At 43.0% G+C, this 13899-nt stretch overlaps 1 protein-coding gene and 2 pseudogenes across 4 annotated transcripts in view; 2 read left to right on the forward strand and 1 right to left on the reverse strand.

Moving 5' to 3' along the window:
* The window catches only part of GGNBP2 (gametogenetin binding protein 2), a 45559-nt gene that overhangs the window by 11491 nt on the left and 20169 nt on the right, over positions 1-13899 (reverse strand). For 2 of the 4 annotated variants that reach the window (XM_034942051.3, XM_055102040.2), the window contains exons 6-7: positions 11159-11272; positions 241-444 (exon numbers count right to left, since the gene is read on the reverse strand). In XM_034942051.3, the coding sequence (XP_034797942.1) occupies positions 241-444; positions 11159-11272 (318 nt within the window). Of the gene's footprint in view, positions 1-234; positions 445-11158; positions 11273-13899 lie in introns of all 4 variants that reach the window. The other 2 variants (XM_034942049.3, XM_034942050.3) reach the window with 1 other exon arrangement.
* LOC129394483 (small ribosomal subunit protein uS5-like) lies at positions 3349-5042 on the forward strand (annotated as a pseudogene).
* Positions 7849-7998, forward strand: LOC112437698 (U2 spliceosomal RNA; annotated as a pseudogene).

Consider the following 13899-nt stretch of genomic DNA (forward strand, 5'->3'; position numbering starts at 1 on the left):
GCCTGCCTCCCTTCAAGCAAGAACTAGCAGAGGACTGAACCAAACACCAGAGAACAGTTTTTCCCTATTTTCAGTCAATTAAGAAATGCATACTTTAAAGAGAAGCAAAATCTTTACAGGCACACTTTAATTTATACATATATCATATGTACTGAGGCAGAAGGTGATGAAAATAAACTTTCAGTAATAAAATGAAGCAAAGCGCTAGATAGCCCATTCTAGCAAATTACATACTCATACCCTCCTGCGAACTCTGGCTCAGCACGACCCAAAAGATGTGCAATGAAGTCTGTTTCACAGCAAACATGTATGTGTCGTTCATGTGGACAGCACCGCAAGCCTTCATAAAGTGCAGCACAGTAGCCCTTTTCTTTGCTGCAGTCAAGTTCACCAATAAGGATATTGTATGCTCGGAGGACTTTATTTTTGCAATCAGTGCAAAACCTGTTGAAAAGAAAAACCTTAAAATTAAGAAATGGCTGTGCAATTATTTCTTGTGGCATATAACAGTGTACTAGATGATGGCACTCTCTCCCATCTACAGCATCCAAAAAAAGCCTCCATACACACATTTAAAACATACGCACGTAAGGTAAATACAAATTTAGGGATTGCATAAACACAGATAGACCTTCATTGGCAAATTATTTTTAAACTAGAGAAACACATAGCCTAAAAGAATGAGGCAGATACATACCTATTATTTCATAAAATGCATGCCCAGAAAAGTATTAGTTGCCAAGAACTAGCATATCTCCACTTCAAAAGCTATTTGCCCAGGTCAGAAATAAAACAATAGAGGCAACAAACCAATGACTCTTGATTGGTTTGTTCTCTCTCCTTCCAGTCTCTGAAAATAGATGGTCTCTTCAGCCAGGAGACCTTGACTCCAATTTCTATTACAACATTTTAATATTTCACTAGCTAAGCATTTGAGGATAGGGGTAGGGGTTGGGGTGGGGAGAAGAATGGGAAAGTGGTGCGTGTATTTTTTAATTTTCTGATTATTTCCAAAATGCCAAATTCTTTCTTCCCAAAAATGCCTATTTCTCAATAACAAACATAATATAGACAAAATATACATGGAAACTGGTTTAAACTTAAGTGTATAAAATGTGGCAAAAGAATGGAAGAGTTTGTGAATGTAGAGAAGGAAGAAAATTTCTTTTAGAAACCAAATATCAATCAATCAGAAAGAAATAATAGAGCCCGGTTTATCTTTGAATTCCTGGAACAAGTAGAACTTGGTCAGGTGGAAAAGCCAGGCTCACAATAAGAGTAAATGGCTAAGAAGATTACTTAAGTGAAACAAGGAAATTTTGATCTCTTTGATTTAAATTCATCTCCCAGATGAGCTCATCTATGCGTATGGCTTCAACTAACATGTCTATAAAGATGACTTGTGACTCTACAGTTCCATTCAAATCTCTGCTATTGCCTGAGGGCCAGACCCATATCGAAAAGTGACAAGACATGGCAGATGTCCAATAGGCAACACCTTAAATTCACTGTCCAAGGGTAATGCTGTTCTATTCCTATGTTCCTTCTCAATCCCTGTTAAGAACACTGCCATTCACAGCCATTCAGAGTCACCCAGGCTGGAAATCTGAGTTAATTCCAACTTCTCCCTGGGTCTTCCTATTGAGTAGAGCCAACTAGTATTCATTCCTTCTTGTTTCTCCTGTAGGTCCCTATTTTCAATTCCCTCTGGCATGGTTTAAGTTGCCTATGCCATATATATATATATATATATATATACTTTTTGTTTGTTTGTTTTTGAGACAGAGTCTCTCTCTGTTGCCCAGGCTGGAGTGCAGTGGCGCCATCGAGGCTCACTGTAACCTCTGCCTCCTGGGTTCAAGCGATTCTCCTGCCTCAGTCTCCCGAGTCGTTGGGATTACAGGCGCCCACCACTACACCCAGCAAATTTTTTGTATTTTTTAGTAGAGACAGGGTTTCGCCAAGTAGGCCAGGCTGGTCTTGAACTCTTGACCTCAGGTGATCTGCCCGCCTCGGCCTCCCAAAGTGATGAGATTACAGGCTTGAGCTACCGCACCCAGCCCACTTTTTTTTTTTTTTTTTAAAGCTTCTTAACTGACTTTCCTGTTTCCACTCTTCCTAGCATTGACGCATCTCTTACACCAAAATAATTTTTCTAGCACAAATCTGATTATCTGTGTCTCAGCTTAAAAACCTGTCAGCTGGCCAGGCGTGGTTGCTCACGCCTGTAATCCCAGCACTTTGGGAGGCCGAGGCGGGCAGGTCACCTGAGGTTGGGAGTTCGAGACCAGCCTGACCAACATGGAGAAACCTCGTCTCTAATAAAATACAAAAATTAGCCGGGCGTGGTGGCGCATGCCTGTAATTCCAGCTACTCCGGAGGCAGAGGCAGGAGAATCACTTGAACCCGGGAGGCAGAGGTTGCAGTGAGCCGAGATCACACCACTGCACTCCAGCCTGGGCAACAAGAGCAAAACTCTGTCTCAAAAAAAACAAAACAAAACAAAAAAAACTTTTCAGTTGTCTCTTATTATTAATACTTCTGATTTACACTCTTCTTCGTGTTTTTTTTTTTAAGATGGAGTTTCACTCTGTCACCCAAGCTGGAGTGCAGTGGGGCGATCTTGGCTCACTGCAACCCCCGCCCCCCAGGTTCAAGCAATTCTCCTGCCTCAGACTCCTGAGTAGGTGGGATTACATGCGCCCACCACCACACTTGGCTGATTTTTGTGTTTTTAGTGCAGACGGGGGTTTCACCATGTTGGCCAGGCTGGTCTTGAACTTCTGACCTCAAAGTGATCCCCCCACCTCAGCCTCCCAAAGTGTTGGGATTACAAGCATCAGCCACCACGCCCGGCCTAGACTTCTTACTATAGTATTTACCCTTCTACTGCCATATCTTTGTTTCATGCACACACATTTTGCTGGACCAATAGTAGATAACGATGTTTCTTAAAATGAAGATATGGGCTGGGCGCGGTGGCTCACGTCTGTAATCCCAGCCCTTTGGGAGGCAAAGGCGGGTGGATCATCTGAGCTCAGGAGTTCGAGATCAGCCCGGCCAACATGGTGAAACCCCGTCTCTACTAGAAATACAAAAATTAACCAGATGTGGTGGCATACACCTGTAATCCCAGCTACTCAGGAGGCTGAGGCAGGAGAATTGCTTGAACCCGGGAGGCAGAGGTTGCAGTGAGCCAAGATCGCACCACTGCACTCCAGCCTGCGTAAGAAGAGCGAAACTCCGTCTCAAAAAAAAAAAAAAAAAAAAAAAAAAAAAATATATATATATATATATATATATATATATATGTTACATTAGAGGCTCTAAGCCCATTGGTAAACAGAGGCAACAATGCTGACAAATAATGTTAAATTATGTTATTTCACTAAAGTTTTAAATATGGGCAAAAATATACAAAAATTAACACAAAATGGATTAAAAACTAAATGTTAACATCTGAAAACCATAAAACTAGAAGAAAACATAGGGGAAAATCTTCATGACACTGGACTAAGTGATGATTTCTTGGCTATGACACCAAAAGCACACACGCACAACAAAAACAAAAATAGATGCTTCTCTGAGAAAACACCAAATGGCAGATGACGCTGGTGGCAGCCGGTGGTGGGGATCGCCTGGGATGGGGAAACGCGGTGGCTTCCGCGGAGGTTTCGGCAGTGGCATCCGGGGCCGGGGCTGGGGCTGAGGCCGTGGCTGAGGCCGCAGAGCTCATGGAGGCAAGGCCGAGGATAAAGAGTGGATGCCTATCACCAAGCTGGGCTGCCTGGTCAAGCACATGAAGATCAAGTCCCTGGAGGAGATACATGTCTTCTCCCTGCCCATGAAGGAATCTGAGATCACTAACTTTTTCCTGGGGGCCTCTCTCAAGGACGAGGTTTTGAAGATTATGCCAGTGCAGAAGCAGACCCGCGCCAGCCAGCGCACCAGGTTCAAGACGTTTGTTGCCATCGTGGACTACAACGGCCACATCGGTCTGGGTGTTAAGTGCTCCAAGGAGGTGGCCACTGCCATCCGCGGGGCCATCATCCTGGCCAAGCTCTCTATTGTCCCTGTGCACAGAAGCTACTGGGGGAACAAGATCAGCAAGCCCCACACCATCCCTTGCAAGGCGACAGGCCGCCACGGCTCTGTGCTGGTGCGCCTCATCCCTACGCCCAGAGGCACTGGCATCGTCTCAGTGCCTGTATCCAAGAAGCTGCTTATGATGGCTGGTATTGATGACTGCTACACCTTAGCCAGGGTCTACACTGCCACCCTGGGTAACTATACCAAGGACACCTTTGATGCCATCTCTAAGACCTACAGCTACCTAACCCCCGACCTCTGGAAGGAGACTGTATTCATCAAGTCTTCCTGTCAGGAATTCACTGACCACCTCGTCAAGACCCACACCAGAGTCTCCATGCAGAGGCCCCAGGCTCCAGCTGTGGCTACAACATAGGGTTTTTATACAAGAAAAATAAAGTGAATTAAGCCTGAAAAAAAAAAAGACTACAGTCGCGTCACTTAACAATGGGACACATTCTGAGAAATGCATTGTTAGCTATTTTGTTGCTGTGCGAACATCAGAGTGTACTTACACAAACCTAGGTAGTATACATATTTTTTATTTATATTTTTTTCACATGGAAAACCAAATGTCCCAGCACCATCACTGAATATTAATCATTTCCTCTACTTGATCTGCAACGCAGTATGCTCCATTATAATCTTACGGGCCCACTGTCATATACGTGGTCTATCACTGACCAAAATGTCATCACATAGCACATGACTATGCATTAAACTTAAAAACTTTGGCACAGCAAAGATGATCAACAGAGTAAAAAGGCAACCCAAAGAATGGGAAAAAATATTTGCAAACCATATATTGAATAAGGGGTTAATAGCCAGAATATAAAGAACCACTAGAACTCAATCACAAAAAAAATAGCTTAATTTAAAAATGGGCAAAGCCGTGATCATGCCACTGCACTCCAGCCTGGGCAACAAAGAAGATCCTGTCAAAAAAATAAAATAACTTAAAAGTAAATAAATAAATGGGCAAAGCATGAATCGACATTTCTCCAAATATTATATACAAATGGCCAGCAAACATATGAAAAGATGCTCAACATCACTAATCATCAGGAAAATGCACATCAAAAACACAATGAGATATCACCTTAAACCAACTAGAATGACCACTACCAAAACAACAACAACAACAAATAACAAGTGTTACCGAGGATGTGAAGAAATTGGAACCCTTATGCACTGTTGGCAGGAATGTAAAACGGTACAGCTGCTATGGAAACCGGTACGGAAGTTCTTCAAAATAAAACTACCATACGATCCAGGAATCCCGCTTTTAGGTATATATCCAAAAGAACTGATAGCAAGGATCTTGAAGAGATATGTGCACACTCATGTTCACTGCAGCATTTATTGACAACAGGCAAAATGTGAGAGCAACCTTCAATGTCCATCAATGTATGAATGGACAAAGAAATGTGAATAGCCAGGTGCGGTAATCCCAGCACTTTGGGAGACCGAGGCAAGTGGATCACTTGAGGTCTGGAGTTCAAGACCAGCCTGACCAACAAGGTGAAACCCTGTCTCTACTAAAAACACAAAAATTAGCCAGGTGTGGTGGTGTGTGCCTGTAATCCCAGCTACTCAGGAGGCTGAGGCAGGAGAATCACTTGAACTCGGGAGGCGGAGGTTGCAGTGAACCGAGATCAAGCCACTGCACTCCTGCCTGGGCAACAGAGCGAGACTGTCTCAAAAAAAAAAGAAAAAAGAAAAGTGAATAATATCACATATACTGTGACATTGCCCATTTTTAAATAATGTCACAGTATTGTGACATTATTCAGCTTTTAGAGGGGAATCCTGTCATATGCTACAACATAGATGAATCTTAGACATTATCTAAGTATTGTCTTAGATAATGGCTAAGTAAAATAAGCCAATCACAAAAATTCAAGTGCTACATTATTCCATTTATATGAGCTATCTAAAATAATTAAACTCAGAAACAGAAAGAAGAATTGTGGTTGCTAGGGGGTGACGGGAGAAAAAAGGTGTGGTTCAATGCCTATAGTTTCAGTTGAGATGAAAAAGTTCTAGAGATCTGTTGTACAACAGTGTGCATATAGTTAACAAAATTATAATGTACACTTAAAAACTGTTTAAAAGGTAAATTTATGTTTCACGGTTTTTTGAGACAGGGTCTCACTCTGTTGCCCAGGCTGGAGTGCAGTGGCATACTCTTGTCTCACTGTAGCCTCAACCTCCCTAGTAGGCTCAGGTGATCCTCCCCGCCTCATCCACCTGAGTACCTGGGACTACAGGTGTGTGCTACCACGCATGGCTAATTTTTGTATTCTTTGGAGAGACAGGGTTTGGCCATGTTGCCCAGGCTAGTCTTGAACTTCTGGGCTCAAACAATCCGCCCGCCTCAGTCTCCCAAAATGCTGAACTGTGAGACACCGTGCCTAGCCTTATTTTGTGTTCTTTTAAAATATACACATACGCACGCAGGAACAGAAAGTCTCTCCTTTAGGAGAGAAAAAACGGACACAGAAATAACAACAAATGCTTCCACATTTTCAGGTTATAAACAGCAAGTTCACATTTTCAGGTAATTAAACGGTCAAATATCAAAGAGAACAATAATAAAACTTGAAATATTTTCCCCCTATTTTACTGCTTTATACTCTCATAGTAGTTTAATATATGTTTGATTGTACAACTATAAGCATAAGTAAATAGCAAGTTAAAAATAGGATATAAAAGCCGTAAAAGAGATTTTTTCCCATTTGCAAAAGCAGCATTGCATATGACTTTTTTAAAACTTTTTTTTTTTCGAGACAGAGTCTCACTCTGTCACCCAGGCTGAAGTGCAGTGGCATGATCATGGCTCACTGCAGCCTTCAACCTTCCTGGCCAGGCTCAAGTGATCCTCCCACCTCAGCCTCCCGAGTAGATGAAACTGCAGGTGTGTCACTACGCCCAGCTAATTTTTTTATTTTGTTTTTATATTTATTTATTTATTCATTTATTTTTATTTACTATTATCTTTTTTTTGAGATGGAGTATCGCTCTGTCGCCCAGGCTGCAGTGCAGTGGCGCAAACTCGGCTCACTGCAAGTTCCGCCTCCTCGGTTCACGCCATTCTCCTGCCTCAGCCTCCCAAGTAGCTGGGACTACAGGCGCCCGCCATCAAGCCCGGCTAAATTTTTTGTATTTTTTAGTAGAGACGGGGTTTCACAGTGTTAGCCAGGATAGTCTCAATCTCCTGACCTCATGATCCGCCCGCCTCAGCCTCCCAAAGTGCTGGGATTACAGGCGTGAGCCACGGCGCCCGGCCTGTTTTTTTTGTGAGATGGAGTCTTGCTGTTGCCGAGGCTGGAGAGCAAATGGCGTAATCTTGGCTCACCGCAACCTCCACCTCTCAGGTTAAGTGATTCTCCTGCTTCAGCCTCCTGAGTAGCTGGGATTACAGGCACACGCCACCAAGCCCGGCTAATTTTTGGATTTTTAGTAGAGACGGGGTATCACCATGTTGGCCAGGCTGGTCTTGAACTCCTGACCTTGTGATCCACCCACCTCCGCCTCCCAAAGTGCTGAGATTAGAGGAGTGAGCCACCACACTCAGCCTTTATAAATGGGCCTCCCTATGTTGCCCAAGCTGGTATTGAACTCCTGAACTCAAGTGATCCTCCTGCCTTGGCTTCCCAAAGTGTTAGAATTATAGGCTTGAGCCACAATGCCCAGCCTTAAAAAACCCTTAAGGCAGAGGTTTCAGTTTATTAACACCTCATTTCTAATGATGTTCTATCACGTCTCAGCCTTTTGACTAAGATCAAGTGTAGTATCTGATGATGTTCTACCATAATACTTTTCTTTTGAGACAGAGTCTCACTCTGTCACCCAGGCTGGAGTGCAGTAGCACAATCTCAGCTCACTGCAAACTCTGCCTCCCAGATTCCAGCAATTCTCATGCCTCAGCCTCCTGAGTAGCTGGGATTACAGAAGTGCACCACCATGCCTGGCTAATTTATGTATTTTCAGTAGAGAGGGGTTTCACCATGTTGGCCAGGCTGGTCTCAAACTCCTGGCCTCATGTGATCTGCCCGTCTCAGCCTCCCAAAGTGCTAGGATTACAGGCATGAGCCACCATGCCCGGCCTCTACCGTAATTCTTTTTTTGTTGTTGTTGTTTTGGGAACGAAGTTTCACTCTTGTTGCCCAGGCTGGAGCGCAATGGCGCGATCTTGGTTTACTGCAACCTCTGCCTCCTCCTAGGTTCAAGCGATTCTCCTGCCTCAGCCTCCTGAGTAGCTGGGATTACAGGCACCCACCACCACGCCCAGCTAATTTTTGTATATTTAGTAGAGATGGGGTTTCCCCATGTTGACCAGGCTGGTCTTGAACTTCTGACCTCAGGTGATCCACCCGCCTTGGCCTCCCAAAGTGCTGGGATTACAGGCATGAGCCACTGCACCCAGCTGCTAATTTTATTTTAATTTTTATTATTTTTGAGATGGCGTTTCACTCTGTTGCTCAAGCTGGAGTGCAGTGGTACAATCACGGCCACTGTGATCATGGTGCACCTTCAACTTCCTGGGCTCAAGTGATACTCTCACCTCACCCTCCCCAGCAGCTAGGACTACAGATTTGTGCCACCATGGCAGCTAATTTTTCTGCTTTTTTGTAGAGACGGGGTTTCACCATGTTGTCTAGGCTGGTCTAAAACTCCTGAGCTCAAACCATCTACCTGACTTGGCCTCCCAAAGTGCTGGAACTACAGTTGTGAGCCACCATGCCCAGCCTATGTTTGTTTTAAAGAAGACAAAAATTGAGGCACAGAAAGTCAACTAACTTGTACAGTTACAATTAGTAGAATCCAGATGCAATACAATCTCCCTAAATTCATCACTCACTGCCTTAATTATTATTACTCTCAACCATACTTTCTCACAACCGTTAAGATATTTGTAAAATGGACTAAAATCCATCTAAAAATGTTAAAACACTAACCCTAAACATAGGAAAATCTACGAAACCATTATAAGAAACTCCAAAACATGTGCTCTAATAACTTGTCATTTATCACCTGCAAAAACTATCTTTTGGGAGGATCAATTCATATTTAAAGAGGAAGGATATATGTTTTGTGTCTGCATGGTCCCTGTAAAACTCCAAGTAAGTGACACGTTCTCTACTCTCTTGGGCATAATCCACCAAAAAGGCAAAGAAAGAAAGTTTTTAATTGAAAAAAGAAAAACACCAATAAACTTGGTATGCGGGCGAAGTCATTAGCTTACTGCCACATAAAGTAATGACACCAGTTTTTATCATTCACTTGATTTTTAGAGGCACTCCCAAAATAATTGTGTATATCTGCCTCAAAGTCAAAGGACATACAACCACAAACACAACTTGTAACAAATTTAAACAGTAGAACTGCCCCAAGAACACCATCTCTAGATGCTGTTACCTTACCAGTTGCTTTTTCTTTTTTTGAGACGGAGTCTTGCTCCGTCGGAGTGCAGTGGCACGATCCTGGCTCACTGCAACCTCTACCTCCTGGTTTCAAGCGATTCACCTGCCTCAGTCTCCCAAGTAGCTGGGACTACAGGTGCGTGCCACCATACCTGGCTAATTTTTTTATTTTTAGTAGACACGGGGTTTCGCCACGTTGGCCTGGCTGGTCTCAAACTCCTGACTTAAGGTGATCCACTTGACTGAGACTTCCAAAGTGCTGGGATTACAGACGTGAGCCACCGCACCCTGCCCACCAGTTTCCTTTTCTACTGGAGTCTCCTCCCTATGAATTTCCAAATGTTAATGACACTTAGAAAATTCCTTTGTAGGCCAGGCACGGTGGCTCACACCTGTAATCCCGGCACTTCGAGAGGCTGAGGAGGGCGGATCACAAGTCAGGAGACTGAGACCATCCTGGCAAACATGGTGAAACCCCATCTCTACTAAAAATACAAAAATTAGCTGGGCACAGTGGTATGTGCCTGTAATCCCAGCTACTTGGGAGGCTGAGGCAGGAGAATCTCTTGAACCAGGGAGTCAGCAGTTACAGTGAGCCGAGATCGAGCCAGCGCATTCCAGCCTGGCGACAGAGCGAGACTTCGTCTCAAAAAAAAAAAAAAGAAAATTCCTTTGTAAAAGTAGTGTTCTATAAAGAAAAATCTGAAGTTACTTTTATAGTAATGAAACACATGAATATCAACTCTCTTTTGGGATCCTGATAATGACAGAAGAAATACTTCGAATATTAAGTAAAAAGCTACTAATTTAATTTTGAAAATGCCATCATAGGCTGGGCGCAGCTCATGCCTGTAATCTCAGCACTCTGGGAGGTCAAGGCAGATGGATTACCTGAGGTCAGGAGTTCGAGACCAGCCTGACCAACATGGCGAAGCCCCGTCTCTACTAAGAATACAAAAATTAGCCGGGCGTGGTGGCATGCGCCTGTAGTCTCAGCTACTCAGGAGGCTGAGGCAGGAGAATCGCTGGAACACGGGAGGCGGAGGGAACAGTGATCCGAGGTCTCGCTACTGCACTCCAGCCTGGGTGACAGAGTGCAACTCTGTCTCAAAAAGAAAAAAAAAAATCACAAAATAGGAGATGCTGGCTTAACACAAGAAGGCTAACCCTGGGAGTCATCCCATAAAGCAACTGCTTTGGCTAAGCGCAGTGGCTCATGCCTGTAACCCTAGCACTTTGGGAGGCCGAGGTTGGATCACAAGGTCAGCAGACCTAAACCATCCTGGCCAACATGGTGAAACCCCATCTCTACTAGAAATACAAAAATTAGCTGGGTGTGGCGGCATGTGCCTATAATCCCAGCTACTCGAGACGCTGAGGCAGGAGAATCTCTTGAACCTGGGAGGCAGAGGTTGCAGTGAGCTGAGATCACGCCACTGTACTCCAGCCTGGCGACAGAGCTAGACTCCATCTCAAAAAAAAAAAAAGGAACTGCCTACTCTAATATTAAGCTCCGCCTAGTGCCAAGTATTAAAGGGAAGGCTAGAATGCTATTATACAAAGGAGGTCAGTGACAGGCCACTCTAGGTGACTGACACATAAGGCACCTTCCACATTATACTGGAACAACCATCAGACTTACCTGTGTTTTCGCAGATATGTTTCTAGTGTTTCTAAAAGACAACTCGAGTCAATTAAAACTACTTCATCCCTGCATTCCTGCGACATTAGTTCCCATACATCCATCCAACAACCTCTGTAGAAAGAACAAATATTAGTGAAAAGGGAGAATACAGAAGGGTAAAACCTTAAAAAAACAAAAAACAGATTAAAGTATTGCTTGATTTTACCTGGCTGTTCCCTGGAAACGTCCATAATGGAAAATGATCCTATACTTGCCGTCCTTCCTGTGGCCTTCACTATTTCTCATCTGTACTTAACTTCTCTGAACTGACACTGCTACTGCTCCCTTCACCGTAGTATAGTACAAAGCTTAGTGACACTGAGATAATCTGAAGAAATAATTTCTATAGTCTAAATTAAAATCATGAACACTTTAATGATTAAGATATTAGAACATGTTTACAAATTATATATGATTACATACTCACTTTATATTAATATAACGTTCATTTAAATGTGTGCTCATATCTTTATATAAAAACTTCTGCTTGACTATCAAGTTTATCTGATACAATTTAACAACATTTGTAGTTATCAAGAGAGCAACTGGTTAATAAACTAAGTATTCTATGAGCAAATATAGTTGGAATGTTCTAAAGTCAAAATGACCAAAAAAATTATCAAGTATTTTCCCTTTTAAACACAGACCAATCTTCCACAAATTGAAAATTCTAAGAAGTTTTGATCTACTTAATGAGATCATCATCAAGTAATTTTTTTTTTAACTTTTATTTTGTAGAGACAAGGTCTCTACTATGTTGCCCAGCCTGGTCTCAAACCCCTGACCTCAAGCCATTCTCCCACCTCAGCCTCCCAAAGCACTGGGATTACAGGTGTGAGCCACCATGCTCAGTTCAATTTTTTTTTTTTGTAATCACTCCTTTTTAAAGCTAAACCATGGTAACAAAACTATCATCTACCTTCACATGTATAAGTAGCTGGGAAGGTCACAGATTAATTACAGTAAATAAGTTTTACATTTACTAAAAGATAGTACACTAAGACAAACACTTTATACAGCCTAAATTAATAAGAACTATCTGGTAATTTTTTTTTTTTGAGACAGACTCTCGCTCTGTCACTCAGGCTGGAATGCAGTGGCGTGATCTTGGCTCAGTGCAACCCCACCCCTGCAGGGGCTCAAGTGATCCTCCTACCTCAGCCTCCCGAATAGCTAGGACCATAGGTGTGTACCACCACACCCGGTTATTATTTTTTTTTTTTGTATTTTTTAAGTAGAGACAGCAGGGTCTTGTCATGTTGCCCAGGCTGGTCTCCGACTCCTCAGCTCAAGCAATCCACCCACCTCAGCCTCCCAAAGGGCTGGGATTACAGGCGCGAGCCACCAAGCCCAGCCCTATACAATTTTTTTTTAACAAACTTACTAAAAACTTCCCACTCTCCCTCCCCAACAGGGTTCAACTTCAGTATGAAAATTGCCACACATTTTGCTTTGTTGCAGCACATTTATCTTGGACCTGCATTCCAAGGGAAATGTGGGTTTACACTCCATTCAATCACAGCCTTCTTGATTTTTCATGATTCTGAACAACTGGCTCCTGTCTGTTCTTCTGCAGGTCTCAGTACAGTCCAAGGAATTCATTACACCTTGGACGCTAGAGACGGAAAAACCTCTGAACTTTTAACTTACTCTATGTAGCTAAATGGGTATTTCTCAACCCTCTGCCTAAAATGTAAGTTATCCACACAATTCAGCTCTGTACTCCCTCTCACAAGGGCTCAGGCCAAGGTTTAGCTCCCCTTATTTGTGACAACAAAAACATCATGTTTCACTTTCCATGCTACATCCTTCTATTCTCAACTCTGATATTTCCTTTTTGAGACAGAGTCTCACTCTGTCACCCAAGCTGGAGTGCAGTGGTGTGATCTCGGCTCACTGCAACCTCCGCCTCCCAGGTTCAAGCGATTCTCCTGCCCCAGCCTCCCAAGTAGCTGGGACTACAGGCATGTGCTACCACACCTGGCTAATTTTTGTATTTTTAGTAGAGACAGGGTTTCGCCATATTGGCCAGGCTGGTCGCGAACTCCTGACCTCGTGATCTGCCTGCATCGGCCTCCCAAAGTGCTGGGATTACCAGTGTGAGCCATCCCGCCCAGCCCCTTTTATTAACTATACTTGATTAGTATAATGCATAATTTCCCAGAACTGAAAAACTCTCAAACTCAAGCTCTCATAATTGAGGGAAAGGCTCATAAGAGAAATCAGAGCTAAAGAATGATTATTATATCATTAGAATGTGAAGGCTTTTTTTTTTTTTTTTTAAAAAGCTCTATAAAAAAATCTGTATCTCAAATCAGGATTTCATTTATAAACATTCTAGACCTTATGCCTTCTATTATTCTTTTAAGATCAAACTTTCCAAAAAAATAACCTTTCCACTTTCTGATTCTGCTCCCATACTCTCCATTCACAGCTTAATCCATGACAACCTTACATTGCATTCACTTTTCCATCATTGCAACCTGGATTCTGCTTCCACTCAATCACTAGCTCAGCTCTTCAAGATCACCAATTATCTCATTGTTACTAAATCCAACGTCCACTTTTGGGTCCTTGATAACTTGGCCGCATTTAGTACAGTTGATCAGACTTCCTTGGAACGCTTTTACACCTTGGCTTCCTTCTACCTATCTGGTTACTCTTTCTCAGGTTTCTTTACTAATTTCTTTTCTACCATT

The sequence above is a fragment of the Pan paniscus genome, chromosome 19 (genome assembly GCF_029289425.2).
Source record: "Pan paniscus chromosome 19, NHGRI_mPanPan1-v2.0_pri, whole genome shotgun sequence".
NCBI classification, from domain to species: domain Eukaryota; kingdom Metazoa; phylum Chordata; class Mammalia; order Primates; family Hominidae; genus Pan; species Pan paniscus.